Genomic DNA, 24,494 nt, shown 5'->3' on the forward strand with positions numbered 1-24,494 from the left:
GAAAATCATGTAGAATTGCTATGGGAGCTGACCATAGTTACATGTGCTAAGCTAAAATACAATTGCACTTATGAAAACAAATTGCAGCTCATATAAATGTATACATTTTGTAATGTGCTAAAATACATATAAAAATGTACATGAATGTCACAATATAGCTCAGTTGGATGTCGCAATAGAGACTAAGGAAGGTCAGTGAGATGCAAATAATTTTGAATTGATGCCGGATTATGCAATTTTTGTAATTTGTATTTTGAAAATATATGCAGCTTGTAATGGACCAATTTCATCAGCAACTGGTCTGAGTGTATTAAGTGATCAAGATGCTAATCCTGCATTCAATCCTTTTTCTGCTGTTATGGTTTGGAGTTATCACATTAGGAGCACTGGCCCTTTAATTGACATTGCCAAATAGTTGCATGCTGGATTTTTTTTTTCTATAATATATTCCTCCTCTTCTCTTTATTTCCCCCTCCTTATCTATAATATATTCCTCCTCTTCTCTTTATTTCCCCTCCTTCTACGGACATAAGACAGTGCACTTCCTAGTCTAGACCTCAGTGGGAGTGTCTAAAGACTCTGGGAGGAGGGGGGGGGGGGGGGGGGGGGTAACGAATACACAATTAGCAAGAAAAAAAAAAGAGTGAGGGAGGAGATGATGTCAGGATTAGCTTCATTCAAAGGTAAAGATGGAAACTGTCTTGAATAGGATTCTCTGCTTTTTTTCCCTTTATGAAATTCACAGGAATCATAACGTGGACAGTGCAATACATCTGTTATATAAGCAGAACTAGTATTTATCTAATTATATATGTGTTTTTTATTTCTAGGTTAGCATGGGTGTCAATTGTACTTTAAGAATTCCTTTCTCAGAAAGAAAAAGAAGGAAGCCGGAACGGCCAAGGGCGAGGATTGGAATATATCTATAAGTCTCTCGGCCTAATATTCATCTTCAATATACTAATTCTCCCAACCCATAAAAATTCAGGCTTGTTCCATCTAATCAAGTCTTTCTTCACCTCTTGTGCAATTGTCTAATAAGGTTGCTTTTTTATTTAGATTTTGTGGACTAAGCACTGCTATTACTGAATATACATGTTATTTATGATGACTGTTATCGAGAAATAGAACATTTTATCATTTCTTTCTTTTAACTAAAGTTTAAATCTGTTAGAAGTACAATTATTTAAAACTCTGACTCCAAGTACCGAAAAATTGCTCTGACTGCAACTCCACAGCCCTAATTTTACATTTCCCACACTCTGAATAAATAAAACCAGAGTTAGTTACCTGGTAATGCTGCTTCCAGTTATTTTTCAGGACACATACCCTGAGATTGGCTCCTCCCCAAACACAGGAATATTATAATGCTCACCTAATGGCAATTTATCTCTCCTAGAAGACACGATTCAGGAATGGCCAGCTGGGGGCAGGGACATAAGAGAAGAGTTTATTAGGGAGGAGCTTATCTTATATTTATACAGGGATGTCCTACTGGGGATAAGGAGGCAGAGCTTATCCTAATAGCTGCTGCTATGGAGACACCAGGGAACAAATTATCAACTAGTCTTCCCCAGTAATCTTCCAGCATATGTCCTCTGAGATGATCAGCAAGAAATGAGAGGTTAGGATGATTCCCCAGCTTGGAGGAAGTCCTGAATGTAGAGCAGGTGACATCTGTAGTGTAGTTCCAGCACTGTGAGGCCATTGCTGCTGCTCTAATAATATGTGCTTCCAGGAGACTTGTGCTTGTATCCCCGTAACTTCATAAGCTGTCTGACTGTAACTTCCCTCCACATTCCTGACCAGACTAAGGACGCTCTCCTGCGTGACTTCTCTGATGTTTAATAAGGTGAGATCTCTGACTGAAACATTTCCTACACTGAGGACATGAATAAGGACGCTCTCCTGTATGAGTTCTTTGATGTATAGAAAGATTACGTTTCTGTCTAAAATGTTTCCCACACTCTGGACATGAATAAGGGCGCTCTCCTGTGTGACTTCTCTGATGTCTAAGAAGATGAACTTTCTGACTGAAACATTTCTCACACTCTGGACATGAATAAGGACGCTCTCCTGAGTGACTTTGCTGATGTATCAAAAGACAAGATTTCTGACTGAAACATTTCCCACACTCTGGACACAAATAAGGTCATTCTCCTGTGTGACTTCGCTGATGTCTAACAAGATCACCTTTCTGACTGAAACATTTCCCACACTCTGGACATGAATAGGGACACTCTCTTGTGTGACTTCTCTGATGTCTAAGAAGACAATATTTATAACTGAAACATTTCCCACACTCTGGACATGAATAAGGGCGCTCTCCTGTGTGACTTCTCTGATGTCTAAGAAGATGAACTTTCTGACTGAAACATTTCTCACACTCTGGACATGAATAAGGACGCTCTCCTGAGTGACTTTGCTGATGTATCAAAAGACAAGATTTCTGACTGAAACATTTCCCACACTCTGGACACAAATAAGGTCGTTCTCCTGTGTGACTTCGCTGATGTCTAACAAGATCACCTTTCTGACTGAAACATTTCCCACACTCTGGACATGAATAGGGACACTCTCTTGTGTGACTTCTCTGATGTCTAAGAAGACAATATTTATAACTGAAACATTTCCCACACTCTGGACATGAATAAGGGCGCTCTCCTGTGTGACTTCTCTGATGTCTAAGAAGATGAACTTTCTGACTGAAACATTTCTCACACTCTGGACATGAATAAGGACGCTCTCCTGAGTGACTTTGCTGATGTATCAAAAGACAAGATTTCTGACTGAAACATTTCCCACACTCTGGACACAAATAAGGTCGTTCTCCTGTGTGACTTCGCTGATGTCTAACAAGATCACCTTTCTGACTGAAACATTTCCCACACTCTGGACATGAATAGGGACACTCTCTTGTGTGACTTCTCTGATGTCTAAGAAGACAATATTTATAACTGAAACATTTCCCACACTCTGGACATGAATAAGGACGCTGTCCTGAGTGACTTCGCTGATGTATCAGAAGACAAGATTTCTGACTGAAACATTTCCCACACTCTGGACACAAATAAGGTCGCTCTCCTGTGTGACTTCGCTGATGTCTAACAAGATCACCTTTCTGACTGAAACATTTCCCACACTCTGGACATGAATAAGGACGCTCACCTGTGTGACTTCTCTGATGTCCAAGAAGAGTAGCTTTCTGACTGAAACATTTCCCACACTCTGGACACAAATAAGGTCGCTCTCCTGTGTGATGTTTCTGATGTCCAAGAAGAGTAGCTTTCTGACTGAAACATTTCCCACACTCTGGACACAAATAAGGTCGCTCTCCTGTGTGATGTTTCTGATGTCCAAGAAGAGTAGCTTTCTGACTGAAACATTTCCCACACTCTGTACATAAATAAGGCCGCTCTCCTGTGTGAGTTCTCTGATGTCTACAATAATCACTTTTCTGAGAAAAACATTTCCCACACTCTGAACATGGAAATTGCTGCTTCCTGGTATGTACTCTCACATGTGCAGCAAGGTGTGATGTGTTTTTACAACATTTCCCACATTCTGAGCACTGATAATTCTTCCCACCTCCCTCTCTATCAGTATTAGAGTTACTGGAACATTCCCCAGAATAAGGTGGATCTCCTGATCTATCGGCACTGTGACACTTTGGATGGGTATTTGAGGTAACAGGATGGGATCTATCAGAAGGTTCCTCAGGATTGGAGAGATCTGGTGATTTGTCCTCATGGTGACGTCTGCTGGGTATATTTTCAGCAATGGAGTTTCCTGCTGGTAAATGTAGTGCTGCACCATTATCTTCTGCACCATAATCTGTTGGAGAAATAATAACAGTCAGAGAACAGTCATTGTCCTGTCAGCAGTCATGTGTGTTGCCGTAGCTGTGACAGATAATGACAAGAGAATATACAGGGGGGTGCAGGAAAGACCCCCGTGCTCCTCTTACTCTATCCCCGCTGTGTGGGGTCTCTGGCATTATGAAGCCTGTGTCACCTTCATTTGCTGCAGTATGAGAGCGTTACCTATACGGCAGCACATGCAGGTGACACAGGCTTCAGGTAAGCCGGAGAGGACACACAGCAGTGATAGAGTAAGAGGCACATGGGGACCGGCTGGCCGGGGGCTGCCTGTATACTCACACTCCTGCCAGGCAGCCGGGCCGGTCTCTCATGCACCCCCTGTATATACTCACACTCCTACCAGGCAGCCAGGCCAGTCTCTCATGCACCCCCCTGTATATACTCACGCTCCTGCCAGGCAGCCAGCCGGTGTCTCATGCATCCCCTGTATATACTCACCCTCCTGCCAGGCAGCCGGGCCGGTCTCTCATGCATCCCCCTGTATATACTCACACTCCTGCCAGGCAGCCAGGCCGGTCTCTCATGCACCCCCCTGTATATACTCACACTCCTGCCAGGCAGCTAGGCCGGTCTCTCATGCACCCCCCTGTATATACTAACACTCCTGCCAGGCAGCCGGGCCGGTCTCTCATGCACCCCCCTGTATATACTCACACTCCTGCCAGGCAGCCGGGCCAGTCTCTCATGCACCCCCCTGTATATACTCACACTGCTGCCAGGCAGCCGGGCCAGTCTCTCAAGCACCCCTTGTATATACTCACACTCCTGCCAGGCAGCCGGGCCAGTCTCTCATGCGCCCCCCCTGTATATACTCACACTCCTGCCAGGCAGCCAGCCGGTCTCTCATGCATCCCCTGTATATACTCACCCTCCTGCCAGGCCGGTCTCTCATGCATCCCCCTGTATATACTCACACTCCTGCCAGGCAGCCGGGCCAGTCTCTCATGCTCCCCCCTGTATATACTCACACTCCTGCCAGGCAGCCGGGCCGGTCTCATGCACCCCCCTGTATATACTCACACTCCTGCCAGGCAGCTGGGCCAGTCTCTCATGCATCCCCCTGTATATACTCACACTCCTGCCAGGCAGCCGGGCCGGTCTCTCATGCACCCCCCTGTATATACTCACACTCCTGCCAGGCAGCCGGGCCAGTCTCTCATGCACCCCCCTGTATATACTCACACTCCTGCCAGGCAGCTGGGCCGGTCTCTCATGCATCCCCCTGTATATACTCACACTCCTGCCAGGCAGCCGGGTCGGTCTCTCATGCACCCCCCTGTATATACTCACACTCCTGCCAGGCAGCTGGGCCGGTCTCTCATGCACCCCCTGTATATACTCATGCTCCTGCCAGGCAGCCAGGCCAGTCTCTCATACACCCCCCTGTATATACTCACGCTCCTGCCAGGCAGCCAGGCTGGTCTCTCATACACCCCCTGTATATACTCACACTCCTGCCAGGCAGCCGGGCCAGTCTCTCATGCGCCCCCCTGTATATACTCACACTCTTGCCAGGCAGCCAGGCCGGTCTCTCATGCACCCCCCTGTATATACTCACGCTCCTGCCAGGCAGCAGGGCCGGTCTCTCATGCACCCCCTGTATATACGCACACTCCTGGCAGGCAGCCAGGCCGGTCTCTCATGCACCCCCCTGTATATACTCACACTCCTGCCAGGCAGCCGGGCCGGTCTCTCTGCGCCCCCTGTATATACTCACACTCCTGCCAGGCAGCCGGGCCGGTCTCTCATGCACCCCCCTGTATATACTCACACTCCTGCCAGGCAGCCGGGCCGGTCTCTCATGTGCCCCCCTGTATATACTCACACTCCTGCCAGGCAGCCGGGCCAGTCTCTCATGCGCCCCCTGTATATACTCACACTCCTGCCAGGCAGCCAGGCCGGTCTCTCATGCAGCCCCCTGTATATACTCACACTCCTGCCAGGCAGCCAGGCCAGTCTCTCATGCACCCCCTGTATATACTCACACTCCTGCCAGGCAGCCGGGCCGGTCTCTCATGCATCCCCTGTATATACTCACACTCCTGCCAGGCAGCCGGGCCGGTCTCTCATGCATCCCCTGTATATACTCACACTCCTGCCAGGCAGCCGGGCCGGTCTCTCATGCGCCCCCCTGTATATACTCACACTCCTGCCAGGCAGCCAGGCCGGTCTCTCATGCACCCCCTGTATATACTAGGCTCCAGCCAGGCAGCCGGGCCAGTCTCTCATACATCCCCTGTATATACTCACACTCCTGCCAGGCAGCCGGGCCGGTCTCTCATGCACCCCCTGTATATACTCACGCTCCTGCCAGGCAGCCGGGCCAGTCTCTCATGCACCCCCTGTATATACTCACACTCCTGCCAGGCAGCCGGGCCGGTCTCTCATACACCCCCCTGTATATACTCACACTCCTGCCAGGCAGCCGGGCCAGTCTCTCATGCACCCCCCTGTATATACTCACACTCCTGCCAGGCAGCCGGGCCAGTCTCTCATGCACCCCCTGTATATACTCACACTCCTGCCAGGCAGCCAGGCCGGTCTCTCATGCACCCCCCTGTATATACTCACACTCCTGCCAGGCAGCCGGGCCGGTCTCTCATGCACCCCCTATATATACTCACACTCATCAAACCCAAAAGGGATAAAAATTCCATTCCGACTCCAGGTTTCTATCAGATAAAATCCCTGGATCAGCACCACCGGGAATTACCGACTGATTACAGCTATGGATGCAAGAAAACCATCTAAGCCCTCCTTACACGCAGATATTGAGTTTGCCATAACTACTTCCTGTGGTAATACATTCCATATTAACTCTTACTGTAAAGAACCCTTTCCTGAATAAAATGCTAAAACTTTTTTCCTCCATGTCCTCTATTATGTCCCTTAGACCTTTGCACAAGCCTAGGGACAAAAAGCTTATCTGCCAAGATTTTATATTGCCCTGTGATATATTTATACATGTTAATTAGATCCCCTCTAAGGCATCTTTTCTCCAGACTAAATAAGCCCAGTTTATCTAACCTTTCTTGGTAAGTGAGACCTTCCATCCATCTAATCAGTGTTGTTGCCCCGTCTCTGCACCTGCTCTATAACTGCAATATCTTTCCTCTAATACGGTGCCCAGAACTGAATTCCATATTCCAGATGCAGTCTTACTAGAGAGTTAAACAGGGGTAATATTATGCTAGCATACCGAGTTTTTATTTCCCTTTTAATGTATTCCTAAATTTTATTTTCTTTAGCTGCAGCAGCTTGGCATTGGATACGATTATTTACCTTAATGCCAATGGGTACTCTTAAGTTCTTCTCCAAGTTTGATGTCCCGAACTGTATCCCTTTTATTTTGTATGATGCAAGACCAGGGGTAGGGAACCTATGGCTCGGAAGCCAGATGTGGCTCTTTTGATGGCTACATCTGGCTCACAGATAGGGGTTGATTCACTAAGCTACACTGCTCAAGCAGCGCAGCTTAGTGTGACAGCGCAAGTAAAATTTTCAAAATAGGCATGCTACTGCTGTAGCGTGCACTACTTACTCGTGCCACCCCCAAAAACTAACAGGCGCTCCAATTGTCCCACCCTGGACCCTGTCAGGTCCAGTGACTTTGTAGGATGGGATCACCACACTTTGACTGGCCCAATAGGCTGTCTGTCACTTGACAAGCAGCCTATTGGGCCAAAGAGCAAGGATCTCGTCCAACAAAGTGAATCAACCCCAAGTCAGCTAGCTAATTGTACAAGCTGTTAGTCGGTATTTCTCCCGTCTGGCTCTCGGGGAAATTGCTGATGTTGCTGAAACCCAAGAGAGGCTGAAGAGGTGTCTGACACTTCCGCTGCCGGAAGAATCAACTGTGTACACATCACCATGGCTACAGGAACGTGAGCCCTCTGCTGCGCATGCACACTGTCCCAGTTTGAAACATGTTGTATGGCTCTCACGGAATTACATTTTAAAATATGTGGAGTTTATGGCTCTCTCAGCCAAAAAGGTTCCTGACCTCCTGTGCTAGACCATTGGTACGGCCAAAATGCATACATTTATATTTTTTAACATTGAATTTCATCTGCCATTTATGTGCCCATATAGCCATTTTATCCAGATACTTCTGCGATATGTCACCATCTTCCTGAGACTAAATAATTCTGCACAATTTTGTACCATCTGCAAAAATAGCAACATTATTTCTTACTTACTAAATTGAAGAGCACTGGACCCAGTACTGACCCCTGTGGGACCCCACTGCTAACAGTCACCCATTTTGAATATGATCCATTGACCACAACGCTTTGCTTTCTGTCCATTAGCCAATTCCCTGTCCATGCACACAGACTCTTCCCCAGTCCCTGCATTCTCAACTTTTGCACCAGACTGTTGTGGAGAACAGTATCGAAGGTCTTTGCAAAGTCCAAGTATATCACATCTACAACATTCCCAATATCCACACTAGCGTTCACTACCTCATAAAATCTGAGCATATTAGTTAAACAGGACCTGTCCTCAATAAACCCATACTGATGCTGAGAAAAAGGGGTTTATCGATAACGGAACTTAATTCCCTTAGCACCTGAAGATGTATGTGTAACAAGTGATGGATTAGCAGCTGCTGACATGCAGGAGGTGTCTGCAACCGCTTTCCTCTCTGGCTCTCAAGGCTCTTCCGTTCCTTCGGCGTCTAGTACGTCGGGAACGATCGTATCTCCTGCTCACAGGGTCTCTGTCTCGCGCGGGCGCGCGGAGACAGGACCTTTATGCGGGCAGAAGGCGCGTCAGCTGACCTGCTGGTCAGCTGACGTCATGGGTGACTCTCTCCGCTTGGATTGGCTAATTCCGAGATGGGAGTGGCTGAGAGTCTCCCTCTGCTTCTTAAGCCTTCGCTCGGCAGTCTTGCGGTGTCTGCTGCTGTGAATACTTTGTGTTAGCGCTCAGACCTTAGACTAGTATCCGGTGTGCTTTGATCTGGGACGAAACCAGGGATTTCACACAAGACTAGGACTACTGTTATTATATTGTATTGATTACCTGTGTATCAATCTGGCTATACTCTGACCTCGCTATTGCTTTACGTTTCTGTACTTCTGCCTATCTGACTAGTTGCTGAACTCTGCCTGATTACTGATTACTCTTCTGCCTCACTATTCTGTACTGATACTTACCTCTCTGTTGCCGAACTTTGCCTGTCTGACCTCTCTACTCACCAGTGGGCCCTTGCCACTGGTGAGGTGTAGTATACCCACCAGCTCCTCCGGTGAGGTGTAGATTAAGTGTTCTGTTAGTGACTGATAGTACCTTTCCAGCTCCTCTGGAAAGGTCTAGCTAATCTATACAAGTTACATATTTAACTAGTACCTTGCCAGCTTCACTGGTAAGGACTAGTCAGTCTATTTCTGTATTTTCCTAGTTTAGACCTATCCAGCTCCTCTGGAAAAGGTCTGTGTGTTTGTCAGTCTGATTTGCTATTTGGTCTCTTGCCAGTTCCCCTGGTAAAGACCAGCAACACTATTTTATGTACTCTCTCTGTTAGTGCCTTTTCCAGCTCCTCTGGAAAGGTTTGATCAAATCTATACAGCCAGTGTACTGATAGTACCTTACCAGCTCCTCTGGTAAGGTCTCGCAAAACTATTAAAGTTACGGTTGCACCAAGCACTACTCACACAGTCTGTGTCAGCTATACTGGTATTATTGGTGATACTGCAGATCACCTAATAATCAGGTATAGTGTCTGTATTATTGGTGATACTGCAGATCACCTAATAATCAGACGTCTGAGTTATAACACCCAACCGTTACAGAACAGCAGACCAAATATATACATATGGAGACACTGTGTGATCGGATCGATCTGCTGACTAACACCGTTAATGATCTTATCAAGACGGTGAACGTTCAGCAGACTCAGATTGACCAACTAGTTCAGATGGTGAGCCGTTTGAAAGATCCTGTTACACCAGTGTCACCCCTTCCTGTAATCGAACCTAGGATGCCCCCACCTGAGAAATTTTCGGGGCATCGCTCGGATTTTCGTAATTTTAAACACCGATGTTTATCATATTTTGAGTTACGGCCAGTTTCTTCAGGTACAGAAGGTCAGAGGGTCACATTTCTTAAGATATTATTATCTTATTATCTGGAGATTCGCAGTCCTGGGCCTACAGTCTTCCTACGGGGCACGAGGCTTTGGCCTCAGTGGCAGATTTCTTTAAAGCTATGGCAGTGATTTACGATGACCCTGATTTAGCGGTAACCTCAGAGAGGGAATTGAAGACCCTCAGGCAGGGGCACAATCCCGTTGAAAAACTTACGCAGCTGAGTTCAGGAGATGGGCAGTGTCAGCCAGGTGGGGGCAGTATGCACTTCTAGATTGCTTTTTATCAGGGTTGTCTGATGCAGTGGCTGACCTCATGATGGGTCATCCAGAGCCCAAAACATTGGATGAGGCCATATCTTTGGCAATTAAAATTGACAGGCAAGTTCGCTATCAGAAGCAAACTCGAGCTAAGGTTTCAGGAAGATTTGCTTCATGAAAGTTTTCAGCTCCTGCGCCTTCCTCTCCACCGCCTGACGAGCCAATGTAAATTGGGCACGCCAAGCTTTCAGAGGTCGAGAGGAATAGAAGACGTAAAGAAAACTTATGTATGTACTGTGCTGACAAAGGACATATGGTCTCTGCTTGTCCCAAGAAGGCGGAAAACTCTATTGCCTAGGAGTAGCTGGAGGTACTACCCTAGGCGATCCAGTCATACCTCTAAACAACAAACGTTTATTGCTCCCGTGCTCTATCACCTGGGATGGACAAGTTCATTCCACTCAGGCTTTTATTGATTCAGGTTCAGCAGTTATATGGCAAGGAAATGAACAGCGCTACTTAAAAACAGATAAGTGCCTACCTGCAAAAGAGTACAAGCCCCACTTGTGGGATAAAATACACACCTAGCATACACATGACCTATCTACCACTGGAGGATGTTGGTTTCCGTAACAGCTTGCATGCAACCTATTGAGTACTCGTCCCTCCCACTGCGAAGAAGTCAATCCTCCATGGGAGGGGACCTAACACTAACTAAATCCTAACCTATGTATATGCATAGCCTGGGTGCGGCTAATCAAGTAAAATCGAAAATTGAAAATTGCGCAAAAGGTGGATCAGCGCATCACCAGGCCGCCTCCGAATGGCCTCGAATCAGAGGTGCGCTGAGCCCCCCCAGAAACTGCAAACGTACCTTGAACCCAAACAGAAGCTCTGCATATACACCAAAAGCAAAGCTGGTAAGTGGGAGCAGCAGTTAAAGGGACACTTAAGTCAGAAAAAAAAATTAGTTTTACTCACCCTGGGCCTCTACCAGCCCCCTGCAGCAGTCCTGTGCCCTCGCAGCCACTCCCTAATCCTCTGGTCCCCCCCTGCCAGCTAGTTTCGTTTTTGCCGACAGGCCCGTCAGGACTGGCCACGCGTAGCTTTTTCCGCATTCCCGACTGTAATTAGCAAAATTGCGGGCCGCAACACGTACAAAAATACGCGTTGCCGCATATCTAATGTTCGTAATGCGGCAACGCGTATTTTTGTACGCGTTGCGATCCGCAATAGCGCTAATTACAGTCGGGAATGCGGAAAAAGCTAAGCGTGGCCAATCCTGACGGGCCTGTCGGCAAAAACGAAACTAGCTGGCAGCGGGGGACCAGAGGATTACTGAGTGGCTGCGAGGGCACAGGACTGCTGCAGGGGGCTGGTAGAAGCCCCAGGTGAGTAAAACTCATTTTTTTTTCTGACTTAAGGTTCACTTTAATGTAATGTCACAAGATTTCGCCAATCAGTTTGGCTTTCCGTTAACTTCTGTGGGACAACAGGTCAAGATTACGGCAGTGGATGATTCTTCACTACCAATTAAGCAGACCATTACTCAGACTCCTGTATTGTCATGTCAGCTTGGGGTCTTGCATTGGGAACAGATACAATTTCTGGTGCTCGAGATGTCCACCTCCACAATCATTTTGGGTATGCCATGGCTCAAAAAACATTCTCCTCAGATAGACTGGAGTTCAAGACAGTTGTTAAGCTGGTCTCCATACTGCCATCATCATTGTTTGGAGAAGGTTGCCATAGCAGCCACCGACATTCAAGTGGAGGGAACTTCTGAGTCTACCTCGGAGGCCCCTGGGATGGATTGGGTACCTACCCTGGTAAAGACCAGCAATACTATTTTCTGTACTCTCTCTGTTAGTGCCTTTTCCAGCTCCTCTGGAAAGGTTTGATCAAATCTATACAGTCAGTGTACTGATAGTACCTTACCAGCTCCTCTGGTAAGGTCTTGCAAAACTATTAAAGTTACGGTTGCACCAAGCACTACTCACACAGTCTGTGTCAGCTATACTGGTATTATTGGTGATTCTGCAGATCACCTAATAATCAGGTATAGTGTCTGTATTATTGGTGATACTGCAGATCACCTAATAATCAGACGTCTGAGTTATAACACCCAACCGTTACAGTATGCCATCTGGGCCAGGTGCCTTATCCATTTTTATTTTTTTTACTCTTGTCTTAATTCCTTCCCGAATTAAGTATTTTATATTAAAATTGGAAGATTGGGACCCTTCTGTCATTTGCAACAACAATGCTTCCATTGTGAAGACCGCCCTACTTTGGTCGATCACCATTAAGATCCCTTCCTCATCCTTTAGGAGTCCAATACAGCCCACCTTTCTTTTTGTAGAGTTGATATACTTATAAAACTTCTCTGGGTTATATTTGATATCCCTAATGATTTGATTTTCAGCTTCAATCTTTGCCAGCCCAATTTATTTTTACAACTTTTATTGCACTCCTTATAATTGTTTAATGCAGCCTCAGTCTCCTTTTATTTTAAGGACTTACAGGCATTTTTTCCCACTTCTATAACCTTTCTATTCATTCATAGAGGATTTTTTTTTATTCCTAGAAGTTTTGTTTCCATATGGGATACATTTACTACAATATTCATTGAGAATAAATATAAAAGCTTGCCATTTCCCTTCAGTGTCCTCCCCTTTTACTACCTTCCCAGTCCACCAAACTTGAAGCATGCCCGAGTTGATTGAACTTTGCTTCTCTAAAATTCATAGTTGCAGTTGTTCTGCTGCTTATCAATCCCCAGATCAACAGTTATCATGTGGGCCCACCACAGAAATATACGCTAGAGCACTTTGTGAGCTGGAACACCCTGCCCAGCACTGCCAGATGTTAGCAATCAGGATCCTCAGCAGCATCGGCCATCACTGCAGGTTTCTTGCATGAAGATCTGGGTCATCACTGCTGATCCCTCACCTCCCTTTGTCCCTCTCCCCCCATGTCTCCTTAGAGATTACAGATAATTGCCAAGTGCGACTGGTGGCGCCGTAGTATGGCAGCCTCGGCTCTTGGCTTTCGGACATTATTCCCCCCCATCCTTCCAGAACCTGTATGAGCCAAATCCAATTCTGGGTACAAGCCCCTGTTTGGCAAAATAATTTGTGATATTGTGATCACTATTCCCCACATGTTCTTGAACCTGCACATTTGATACATTATCTGGTCTATGTAAATTTACCAAATCCAGTTGGTTCAGTTACCAATTGTTACTTTATTAAAGATTGATCAATTTTTGCCAACAAGTCCGATAGATGAGAAGGCGGCAAAAATGTAGAGTATTAGACTGTTTTTTCAGATCGGAAAATATACATTTGATTTTCTATAGACATGATCAGATTTTTTTTGAAGTATCACGTGTGGCCACATTGCAATCTACCATCAGTGACCAGCCCACTCAATGCGGCCGATCCAGGCTGAATAGCGCACACTATCCCACAATGGCTGCAATTCACCAAGCATTACCTCATTCAGCAATGCAGAAAACAGCTGATTTTACCCAACATTCAATCAAACGTCAATTCACTAAGTCTGTTGCCACATGGGAAAGTAAAACTACTGACTAGTGAGGTAACTTACCAACTTGTGCGGAAAATACCTCAATAAATGTAGGAGGAGCCACCCTGTCCTGCTACTCCCTCCATTGGTACCGATATAATCCCAGGCGGGACATCAGAAAGTATGAGGTTTCCCCTGTAATCCTTTAGACATGAACAGGAAAAGACCGATACACAGAATACACATGGTCTTGTTGGGGCACCAAATAGGTGGGAAATGGCCCTGAGTGTAAGCACACTGTTATATGTGGCAATGGGCAAGGCTGCTTGTTCACCTGGAAGTGGCATCCCTGAGTCACTGGTCCCCATCATGTCACTCTCCTCTGCAGACTGCTGCTCCTCCTTCACATGTGTCTCTTCATCATCTCCATCCTCCAGCTTCACATCCATCACTCCTTCATCCTAAACACAGGAAATAACAGGAAATAGCACTGTTACAATGCAAGCACTGATAAAGTGAGGGCATTCCATATGGAGTCAGTGTTGTGTTTACAGCCTCAGTTCCAGCTACCTGATGAGGGTGGGGGAGGGTGTGATCTTCCTGTGTACTATCCTGGGAATAAAGTGGACCTGTATATCTCTCCGGTGAGGTTCTGTTACTGGATCCACCTGTAGGGAACACACACAGGGGGTGGAAATGGCAGAAATAGAAGATTCCTCTATTACAGCATAAAAGTGATCTCTGCCATGCAGGACTTGATTTTTTTAACATTGACTTTCATCTGCCATTTATGTGCCCATATAGCCATTCTATCCAGATACTTCTGCAATATGCCACCATCTTCCTGAGACTAAATAATTCTGCACAATTTGTACCATCTGCAAAAATAGCAACATTATTTCTTACTTGCTGTGAGAAAACGCGGAAAAGCCGCCGCGGGTGCTCAGAGCAAGGCGGCTGATTCCACTTCCAACGTGGCAGGTTGCGCGCATGGGCCTGCATCTGTTAGCATGACTGAACACGGAGAAACCGCCACATGTTCTGATAGCGGTGCGGCTGGTTCCGCGTCCAGCACAGCGGATGGGTTACAACACATGTCTGGTGTGGCTGGGACTGATAGTCCACACAGGTTCAGAAGGACGCGCGCGCTGAGAGGCAGAGCTTTTGTAACAGCCAGAAGGGTGTCAGCTGACCAAGCCGATCAGCTGACAATTCTATCAGGTTTCATTGGTCCAGCACTTAGGGGAGGCGCTGGAGAGCGCTATAGTATATATACTGGGTGCTGGTCATTCCTCTGGTGTCTGCCGTTGTGATCACTACGTGGAAGCACTCAGACCTTTTTGTCAGAATCTGTGTTATTCTCTAGACCAGTTCCTAGGTGTTGATGATCACGGACCTCACACCCCAGACTAGGAGTACTGTATATTATCTGTGTTATTCTTCAGACTAGTTCCCGGGTGTTGATGACTACGGAGCTCACACCCAAGACTAGGAATTAGCCTTACCATCCTGTTATATTTTAGACTAGTTCCAGGGTGTTGATGATCAAGGAGCTCACACCTAAGACTAGGCATTGTTGATTATTTGTTATGACCTTCTGCTTTCCTGACCACTCTTCTGATCTCTGATTTAGTACTTCGCTATATCTGATACTCTGTTGCCAAACCCTGCTTGCCTTAGGATTCCGAATCAGTCTCCTGTCTCTGTATCTGATCTGTCTGTGTGTTGCCGACCTGGCTTGTCCGACCTCGAGAGCTATCTCCCTCGTTAAGAAATAGTTCACAGTGTCAGTGACATTCCTCTATTGGTGTCACTCACACTCTGGTCCTTCCCACTCTCAGCCTGACTCCTCCCTTTGGGGAGCCTCAGGCCATTGGAAGGAACCTGTTCCTTGGGCAGTATCTCTTACTGCCTTGCACCCTCTATACGGGTGCCCTCCTCAAAGTATTACTGTTGCACCAAACACTCATATTACTCAGGTGTCCAGAGGTTAGTGATATATCTGATTATCGGTGATACTGCAGATCATCAATAATCAGGTATATATCTGTATTCTCGGTGATACTGCAGATCACCGGTAATCAGATCCTCTCTGTGTTACACCGATCGTTACAGAACGACAGACCAAACCCAAATGGATGCACTGTATAGCCATGTTGAAGTCCTGACCACCGCGGTAAACCAACTTTCCGCTGCAGTTTTGAACCAACAGACCCAGATATGTCAGATATTTGGGGCTATTCAGGAACTTCAATCAGCTATGAACTCAGTGCGATCTCCTCTAGTTACGGACATCCGTATGTCTGTACCTGAAAAATTTTCCGGTCACAGATCTGACTTCCGAAATTTTAGGAGTAGAGTGTTATCATACTTTGAGTTGAGACCTAATTCTTCAGGAACTATGGCCCAAAGGGTTACATTTATTAAAACTTTGTTATCAGGTGATTCTCAGACCTGGGCGTACAGTCTGCCCGACGGAGACTTGGCCCTAACCTCTGTAGAGGAATTTTTAAAGCCATGGCTATAATTTACGATGATCCAGACATTGCCTCGACTTCTGAGCGGAAGCTCAAATTGTTACGTCAAGGCAAGAGTCCGGTTAAAGGGTATGCTGCTGAATTTAGGAGGTGGTCAGTATCAGCCAGGTGGGACACCTTTGCCCTTTTAGTTTCTTATCAGGGTTGTCAGATGAGGTCTCCGATCTTATGTTAAGTCAGCCTGAACCCAAGTCCATCGATGAGGCCATTTCATCGGCCATCAGGATAGATCGCCGGCTGCGCTATCAGAGACAGACCCGGGGTAGAAACCATGTGAGAATGGTGTCCCACGCTGCGCCCCCTGTGACTCCACCTCCTCCCATTTCACCTCCACCTGAACCAATGCAGATTATTCGGTCAAAATTGTCTCAAGTGGAGCGGAAACGCAGGATAGCAGAGCAGCTTTGTCTTTATTGTGCAGAGGGGGGTCATAGAGTACAGAATTGCTCTAAGAAATCGGGAAACGCTACTGCCTAGGAGTAGTTGGGGGTAATACCCTAGGCGTGCAATTTTTACCCCTAGATGATAAACGTTTGCTTCTTCCTTGTACTATTTCATGGGAAGATAAATCTGAAGTCACTGAAGCCTTCATTGACTCAGGCTCAGCGGCTAATTTTATGGATTACGAATTTGCAAAAAAATTGGGTATTCCGCTCACCCCGGTAAAACCACCTATTCAAGTTACGGCAGTAGATGATTCCCCTCTGCAGGGTAACAGTCCTCTGTCACAGACTCCAGAGGTGGGAGTCACTATAGGGGTGCTGCATAGGGAGAATTTGCATTTTTTTGTGTTACACATGACAACCTCCACGATCATTCTTGGCATGCCTTGGTTACTACTTCACTCCCCTCAGATTAATTGGGCCACTGGTCAGCTAACGAGCTGGTCGTCCCATTGCTTTCATTATTGTTTAGCGAAGGTAACCTTGGGCCAGACCAAGATTAACATGGAGGGAGTACCGGATCAGTATTCTGAATTTTCAGACGTGTTTTGTCCTAAATCAGCCGATAAACTTCCTCCACATCGCCCTTTCGATTGTCCCATCGATCTGCGGTCTGGTTGTATGCCCCCTAGAGGTCACCTCTACAATTTGTCTGGGCCGGAAAAGTTGGCCATGCAGGAATACATCCGCGAAAACTTAGCTAAAGGGTTCATTCGCCCTTCCCGGTCACCTGCTGGAGCAGGTTTCTTTTTTGTAAAGAAAAAAAGACGGAGGCCTTCGGCCATGCATTGATTATCGGGGTCTGAATAAAATCGCAGTAAAAAAAAAAAAAAAAAAAAAAAAAAAAAAAAAAAAAAAAAAAAATCGCTATCCTTTACCTTTGATAGACGATTTATTTACTCAGGTCACCAATGCTAAGATTTTCTCAAAATTGGATTTGCGGGGTGCATACAACCTGGTGCGGATCAGAGAGGGCGATGAGTGGAAGACGGCCTTTAACACACCCGATGGGCATTACGAGTACCTGGTGATGCCCTTCGGGTTGTGTAACGCTCCGGCCGTCTTTCAGGAACTCATTAATGAGGTGTTCAGGGAGGTTTTGGGTAAATTTGTCCTGGTATATCTAGATGATATACTAATCTTCTCAGCTAACCTCTCAGAGCACAGGGCTCATGTCAGATTTGTGTTGCACAAGCTAAGACAGAACATGCTTTATGCTAAGTTGGAGAAATGCATTTTTGAGGTAACATCTGTCGCCTTTCTGGGGTACATAATTTCTACCTCGGGCCTTTCTATGGACCCTGCCAAAGTCTCTGCTGTCCTGGAGTAGCCTCAGCCAGTAGGACTGAAGGCTCTCCAGAGATTCTTAGGGTTAGCAAATTACCATAGAAGGTTCATAAAGGGGTACTCCACAGTCATTGCACCCCTCACCAGTCTCACAAAGACATTCACAGATTCACTCATCCAGGCACAACTGTTATCCCTACAGCTAAATTAAAAGCCAGGGTTTTAGTTCACAGAAGAATGCATTCTTATGCTTAATCACCTATACTGCGCAGAAGTACCCAGGTAAACATAGGTGTCCTAACTCTGGCCCTGTAACATGCATAGTGCAGACATGCAAACACATTCATTGCATCAAACCTATCAATGGATTGGGAGCACACATCCTAACTTCCTCTCCTGGGAAAGACAGTGCATCTTACCAATCGCACAAGGGAGCTAATGTTATGTGTCCATGTGCACAATGCGCATACACCAGCATAAGCTGTCTGCATGCTGACAAACATACAGGGGAAGGGGGAGCACTCCCCCACGCGGCAGGTTGCGCGCGTGGGCCTGCATCTGCTAGCATGACTGAACGCGGAGAAACCGCCGCATGTCCTGAGAACAAGGTGGCGGATTCCGCGTCCGACGCGGCAGTTTGCACGCATAGGCCTACATCTGTCAGTATGGCTGAACGCGGAGAAACCGCCGCATGCTCTGATAGCGGTGCGGCTGGTTCCGCGTCCAGCACAGCGGATGGGTTACAACACATGTCTGGTGTGGCTGGGACTGATAGTCCACACAGGTTCAGAAGGACGCGCGCGCTGAGAGGCAGAGCTTTTATGACAGCCAGAAGGGAGTCAGCTGACCAAGTCGGTCAGCTGACAATTCTATCAGTTCCCATTGGTCCAGCACTTAGGGGAGGCGCTGGAGAGCGCTATAGTATATATACTGGGTGCTGGTCATTCCTCTGGTGTCTGTCGTTGCGATCACTACGTGGATGCACTCAGACCTTTTTGTCAGAATCTGTGTTATTCTCTAGACCAGTTCCTGGGTGTTGATGATCACGGACCTCACACCCCAGACTAGGAATACTGTATATTATCTGTGTTATTCTTCAGACTAGTTCCCGGGTGTTGACTACAGATCTCACACCCAAGACTAGGAATTAGCCTTACCATCCTGTTATATTTCAGACTAGTTCCAGGGTGTTGATGATCAAGGAGCTCACACCTAAGACTAGGCATTGTTGATTATTTTAAGAAAATAATTTCAGCGCTCACAACGAAATTAAAACGCGTAGGGCGTGGCTTGAGTGACGTCAACGCATACATGCGTAGTGTGTGACGCGTACGCCAGGAAGTACAGCCGAGAGGAGTCACTGGCGTGATCCCCGGCCTGGCGTCTGTTACAGATTAGCAAGCAGCGTGGAGGGTTTATTGGACGGTGAGAGGCGGCCACCCGGGAGCTAACTCTGCCTAGCCCACAACTTTTTGTAACCCAGCTGCTTTACAAACTTGCTATCAATTATGTTTTTAACATTTTTTATGGAAAAATAAAAGAAGGTAATACACGAATAGAGGCTGGTCCTCTTGTTTTTTGCTTTTTCCACATCTTGCACGATTGGGAAGGAGAGCCCAGCGGAGCCCAGCAGAGGCAGCAGTCACTGGAGGATAAGTAGTAGCCAGAGAGGCGACGGGGGGGGGGGGCCAACACCCCCGGATGCGAGACTTGGTCACTTGAGACCTCAGGATCTGGCGAGTCTGTACCCGCAAGGGGATCTATAATTCTACATCATACCACACGTGTTTATTGTGGATAAGGGGGAGCGCATGATCATTTACCTGCATTGTTGATTATTTGTTATGACCTTCTGCTTTCCTGACCACTCTTCTGATCTCTGATTTGGTACTTCGCTATATCTGATACTCTGTTGCCAAACCCTGCTTGCCTTAGGTTTCCGAATCAGTCTCCTGTCTCTGTATCTGATCTGTCTGTGTGTTGCCGACCTGGCTTGTCCGACCTCGAGAGCTATTTCCCTCGTTAAGAAATAGTTCACAGTCTGTCAGTGACATTCCTCTATTGGTGTCACTCACACACTGGTCCTTCCCACTCTCAGCCTGACTCCTCCCTTTGGGGAGCCTCAGGCCATTGGAAGGAACCTGTTCCTTGGGCAGTATCTCTTACTGCCTTGCACCCTCTATACGGGTGCCCTCCTTAAAGTATTACTGTTGCACCAAACACTCATATTACTCAGGTGTCCAGAGGTTAGTGATATATCTGATTATCAGTGATACTGCAGATCATCAATAATCAGGTATATATCTGTATTCTCGGTGATACTGCAGATCACCGGTAATCAGATCCTCTCTGTGTTACACCGATCGTTACACTTACTAAATTGAAGAGCACTGGAGCCAGTACTGACCCCTGTGGGACCCCACTGCTAACAGTCACCCATTTTGAATATGATCCATTGACCACAACTCTTTGCTTTCTGTCTGTTAGCCAATTTCCTGTCCATGCACACAGACTCTTCCCCAGTCCTTGCATCCTCAACTTTTGCAACAGACTGTTGTGGAGAACAGTATCGAAGGTCTTTGCAAAGTCCAAGTATATCATAACTACAGCATTCCCAATATCCACACTAGCGTTCACCACCTCATAAAAGCTAAGCATGATAGTTAAACAGAACCTGTCCTCAATAAACCCATGCTGATGCTGAGAAAAAGGGGTTTATCGATAATGGAACTTAATTCCCTTAGCACCTGAGGATGTATGCCATTTGGGCCAGGTGCCTTATCCATTTTTATTTTATTTAGTCTTTGTGAGAGAACGCGGAAAAGCCGCCGCGTGCACTGACAGCAAGGCGGCTGGTTCCGCGTCCAGCGCGGCGGTTTGCACGCAGCAGCGTGCGTCTGGTGTGGCTGGGTCTGTTAGTTCACACAGATTCAGGAATACGCGCTGAGAGGCAGAACTTTTATGATGGCCGGGGGAGGGGGGGGGGGAATCAGCTGACCAGGGTGGTCAGCTGACTTCAGAGCTGGTAACCATTGGTCTATCACTTAGGGGTGGCGCCAGAGAGCGCTGCTCTATATATAGTTACTGCTGGCCACTCACAGGTTGTCTGCCGTTGCGAGCACTACGTGGAAGCACTCAGACCTTAGTCAGATCCAACAGTGTGTTTGAACCAGGAGGACCTGGGAATTCACACTGAGCCAGATTACTTGTGTTATCATTCTGTTATTCTTCAGACTAGTTCCAGGGTGTAGAGACCACGGACCTCACACCCAAGACTAGGCATTGTTGATATCTGTTATGACCTATTGCTTTCCTGACTATCCCTCAGCTCTCTGATTCGGTACCACGCATATCTGATATTCCGTTGCCAACCCGGCCTGCCTTGGATACCGAATCAGCTTTCTGTCTTTGTACTTTGTTTGTCCGTGTGTTGCCGACCTGGCTTGCCCGACCTCGAGAGCTATCTCTCCCCTTTAAGAGATAGTCTCCAGATCAGTTAGTGACATCCACCTTCAGGTGTCACTCACTCACTGGTCCTTCCTACCTTCAGCCTGAGACTCCACCCCTTGGCAAGTCTCAGGCTACTGGAAGGTTCCTGTACTCTCTAAGAGCAGTATTGCCCATACTGGCCTAGGACCACCTGCTCATCAGGTGACTTACTCAAAGTCATACTGTTGCACCAAACACTCACGAATATGAATATGAATATGAATATGAATATATATATATATATATATATATATATATATATATATATATATAGATAGATAGATAGATAGATAGATAGATAGATAGATAGAGATATGTGTGTGCCCAGAGGTTAGTACTATATCTGTATTATTGGTGATACTGCAGATCACCAATAATCAGATTCTCTCTGCGTGCTGACACCGATCGTTACAGTCTTGTCTTAATTCCTTCTCAAATTAAGTATTTTATATTAAAATTGGAAGATTGGGACCCTTCTGTCATTTGCAGCAATGATGCTTCCCTTGTGAAGACCGCCCTACTTTGGTCGATCACCATTAAGATCCCTTCCTCATCCTTTAGGAGTCCAATACAGTCCAGCTTTCTTTTTGTAGATATACTTGTAAAACTTCTTTGGATTAGATTTGATATCCCTAATGATTTGATTTTCAGCTTCAATCTTTGCCAGCCTATTTTTACAACATTTATTGCACTGCTTATAATTGCTTAATGCAGTCTCAGTCTACTCCTACTTTAAGGACTTATAGGCATTTTTTTCCACTTCTATAACCTTTCTATTCATCCATAGAGGATTTTTTTCCTAGAAGTTTTGTTTCCATATGGGATACATATACTGCAATATTCATTGAGAATAATTTTTAAAGTTTGCCATTTCCCTTCAGTGTCCTTCCCTTGTACTACCTTCCCAGTCCACCAGAACTTAGTACATGCCTGAGTTGATTGAACTTTGCTTCTCTAAAATTCATAGCTTTAGTTCCACTGCCTTTCATTTGGGGGCCTAACAATCCCCAGATCAATAGTTATCATGTGGGCCCACCACAGAAATGTATACTACAGCACTTTCTGAGCTGAAACGCCCTGCCCAGCACTGCTAGATGTCAGCAATCAGGATCCTCAGAAGCATCAGCCATCACTGCTGGTTTCTTTCATGAAGAACTGGGTGATCACTGCTGAACCTTCACCTCCCTCTGTCCCCCTCCCCCCATGTCTCCTTAGAGATGACAGAGGATTGCCAGGTGTGACTGGTGGCGCCATAGTATGGCAGCCGCCTCGGCTCTTGGCTTTCGGACATTTCCCCCCCCCCATCCTTTCAGAACCTGTATGAGCCAAAACCATTTCCAGGTAAAAGCCCCAGTGTGGCGAAATAAATGATTCTGATGTGATCACTATTACCCAAATGGTCTTGAACCTACACATTTGATACATTATCTGGTCTATTTAAAAATGGCCAAATCCAGTTGGTTCAGTTTCAATTGTTACTTTTTTAAAGATTGTTCAAAATTTGCCAACACGTCCGATAGATGAGAAGGCCGCAAAAATGTAGGGAATTAGATTGTTTTTTCAGATCGGAAAATATATATTTGATTTTTCAATAATAAGGATCAGATTTGTTCGAAGTATCACGTGTGGCCACATTGCAATCTACCATCAGTGACCAGCGCACTCAATGCGGCCGATCCAGACTGAATAGCGCACACTATCCCACAATGGCTGCAATTCACCAAGCATTACCCCATTCAGCAATGCAGAAAACAGCTGATTTTACCGAACATTCAATCAAATGTCAATTCACTAAGTCTGTTGCCACATGGGAAAGTAAAACTACAGACTAGTGAGGTAGCCAATAGGAGGAGCCACCCCGTCCTGCTACTCCCTCCATTGGTACCGATATACTCCCGGGCGGGACATCAGAAAGTTAGATGTTTCCCCTGTAATCCTTTAGACATGAACAGGGAAAGACAGATACATAGAATACACATTGTCTTGTTGGGACACCAAATAGGTGGGAAATGGCCCTGGGTGTAAGCACATTGTTATAAGTGACAATGGGCAAGGCTGATCAAGGCTGATTGTTTACCTGGAAGTTGTATTCCTAAGTCACTGGTCCCCATCATGTCACTCTCCTCTGCAGACTGCTGCTCCTCCTTCACATGTGTCTCTTCATCAACTCCATCCTCCAGCTTCACATCCATCACTCCTTCACCCTAAACACAGAAAATAACAGGAAATAGCACTGTTACAATGCAAGCACTGATGAAGTGAGGTCATTCCATATGGAGTATGTTGTGTTTACAGCCTCAGTTCCATCTACCTGATGAGGGTGGGGGATGGTGTGATCTTCCTGTGTACAATCCTGGGAATAAATAGGACCTGTATATCTCTCCGGTAAGGTTCTGTTACTGGATCCACCTGTAGGGAACACACACAGGGCTGGAAAAGGCAGAAATATAAGATTCCTCTATTACAGCATGAAAGTGATCTCTGCCATGTAGTCCCAGTGACTGCTGTCCAGAAGCAGCTTTGTGTGTGGCTGGGGGAGCTCTGCAGTGTATTGCAGCTCACAGACAACTAACCCATGCTCTATAATAAGCTCCTTATTAGATGGGGATTAGCAGAGATGTCACAGTCACATCCAGGGAGAGGTATTCATCCTACTCACCCTTGTCAGATATGTGGGCGTGGCTGCGCAGCCCTCCGTGTACGAGCGTGGCCACGCTGCATGTGTGAGAGTACAGCCACGCCTGCACAGCCCATGAGAGGCTTTGTGCTAGCGTGGCTGTACTCGTGCATGAGCAGTACAGACCTGCTCATACACAGAGGGGAGTGCAGCCACAGGAACACATGTGACAAACTCTTGTGGAATATGTACAGAGGGACCCTGCGCAGCAATGGTGGGCTTGTGGAGCAATTAGGAAGCCTCCGCACTATCCAGAGCATTCCCTCTACTGACGTAACTTAATTTACAGGTTACAGGTTT

General features: G+C 46.4%; 1 protein-coding gene across 1 annotated transcript in view; it reads right to left on the reverse strand.

The window, feature by feature from the left end:
* Positions 1-594: 594 nt before the first annotated feature.
* Positions 595-24,494, reverse strand: part of LOC137524130 (zinc finger protein 271-like) — a 132,479-nt gene continuing 108,579 nt past the window's right edge. Inside the window, exons 7-9 of the mRNA XM_068243680.1 lie at positions 14,332-14,429; positions 14,096-14,222; positions 595-3,834 (exon numbers count right to left, since the gene is read on the reverse strand). Of these exons, the coding sequence (XP_068099781.1) occupies positions 2,153-3,834; positions 14,096-14,222; positions 14,332-14,429 (1,907 nt within the window). The 3' untranslated portion in view covers positions 595-2,152. The remainder of the gene's footprint in view (positions 3,835-14,095; positions 14,223-14,331; positions 14,430-24,494) is intronic.

This window comes from Hyperolius riggenbachi, chromosome 7 (assembly GCF_040937935.1).
Source record: "Hyperolius riggenbachi isolate aHypRig1 chromosome 7, aHypRig1.pri, whole genome shotgun sequence".
Taxonomy (NCBI): domain Eukaryota; kingdom Metazoa; phylum Chordata; class Amphibia; order Anura; family Hyperoliidae; genus Hyperolius; species Hyperolius riggenbachi.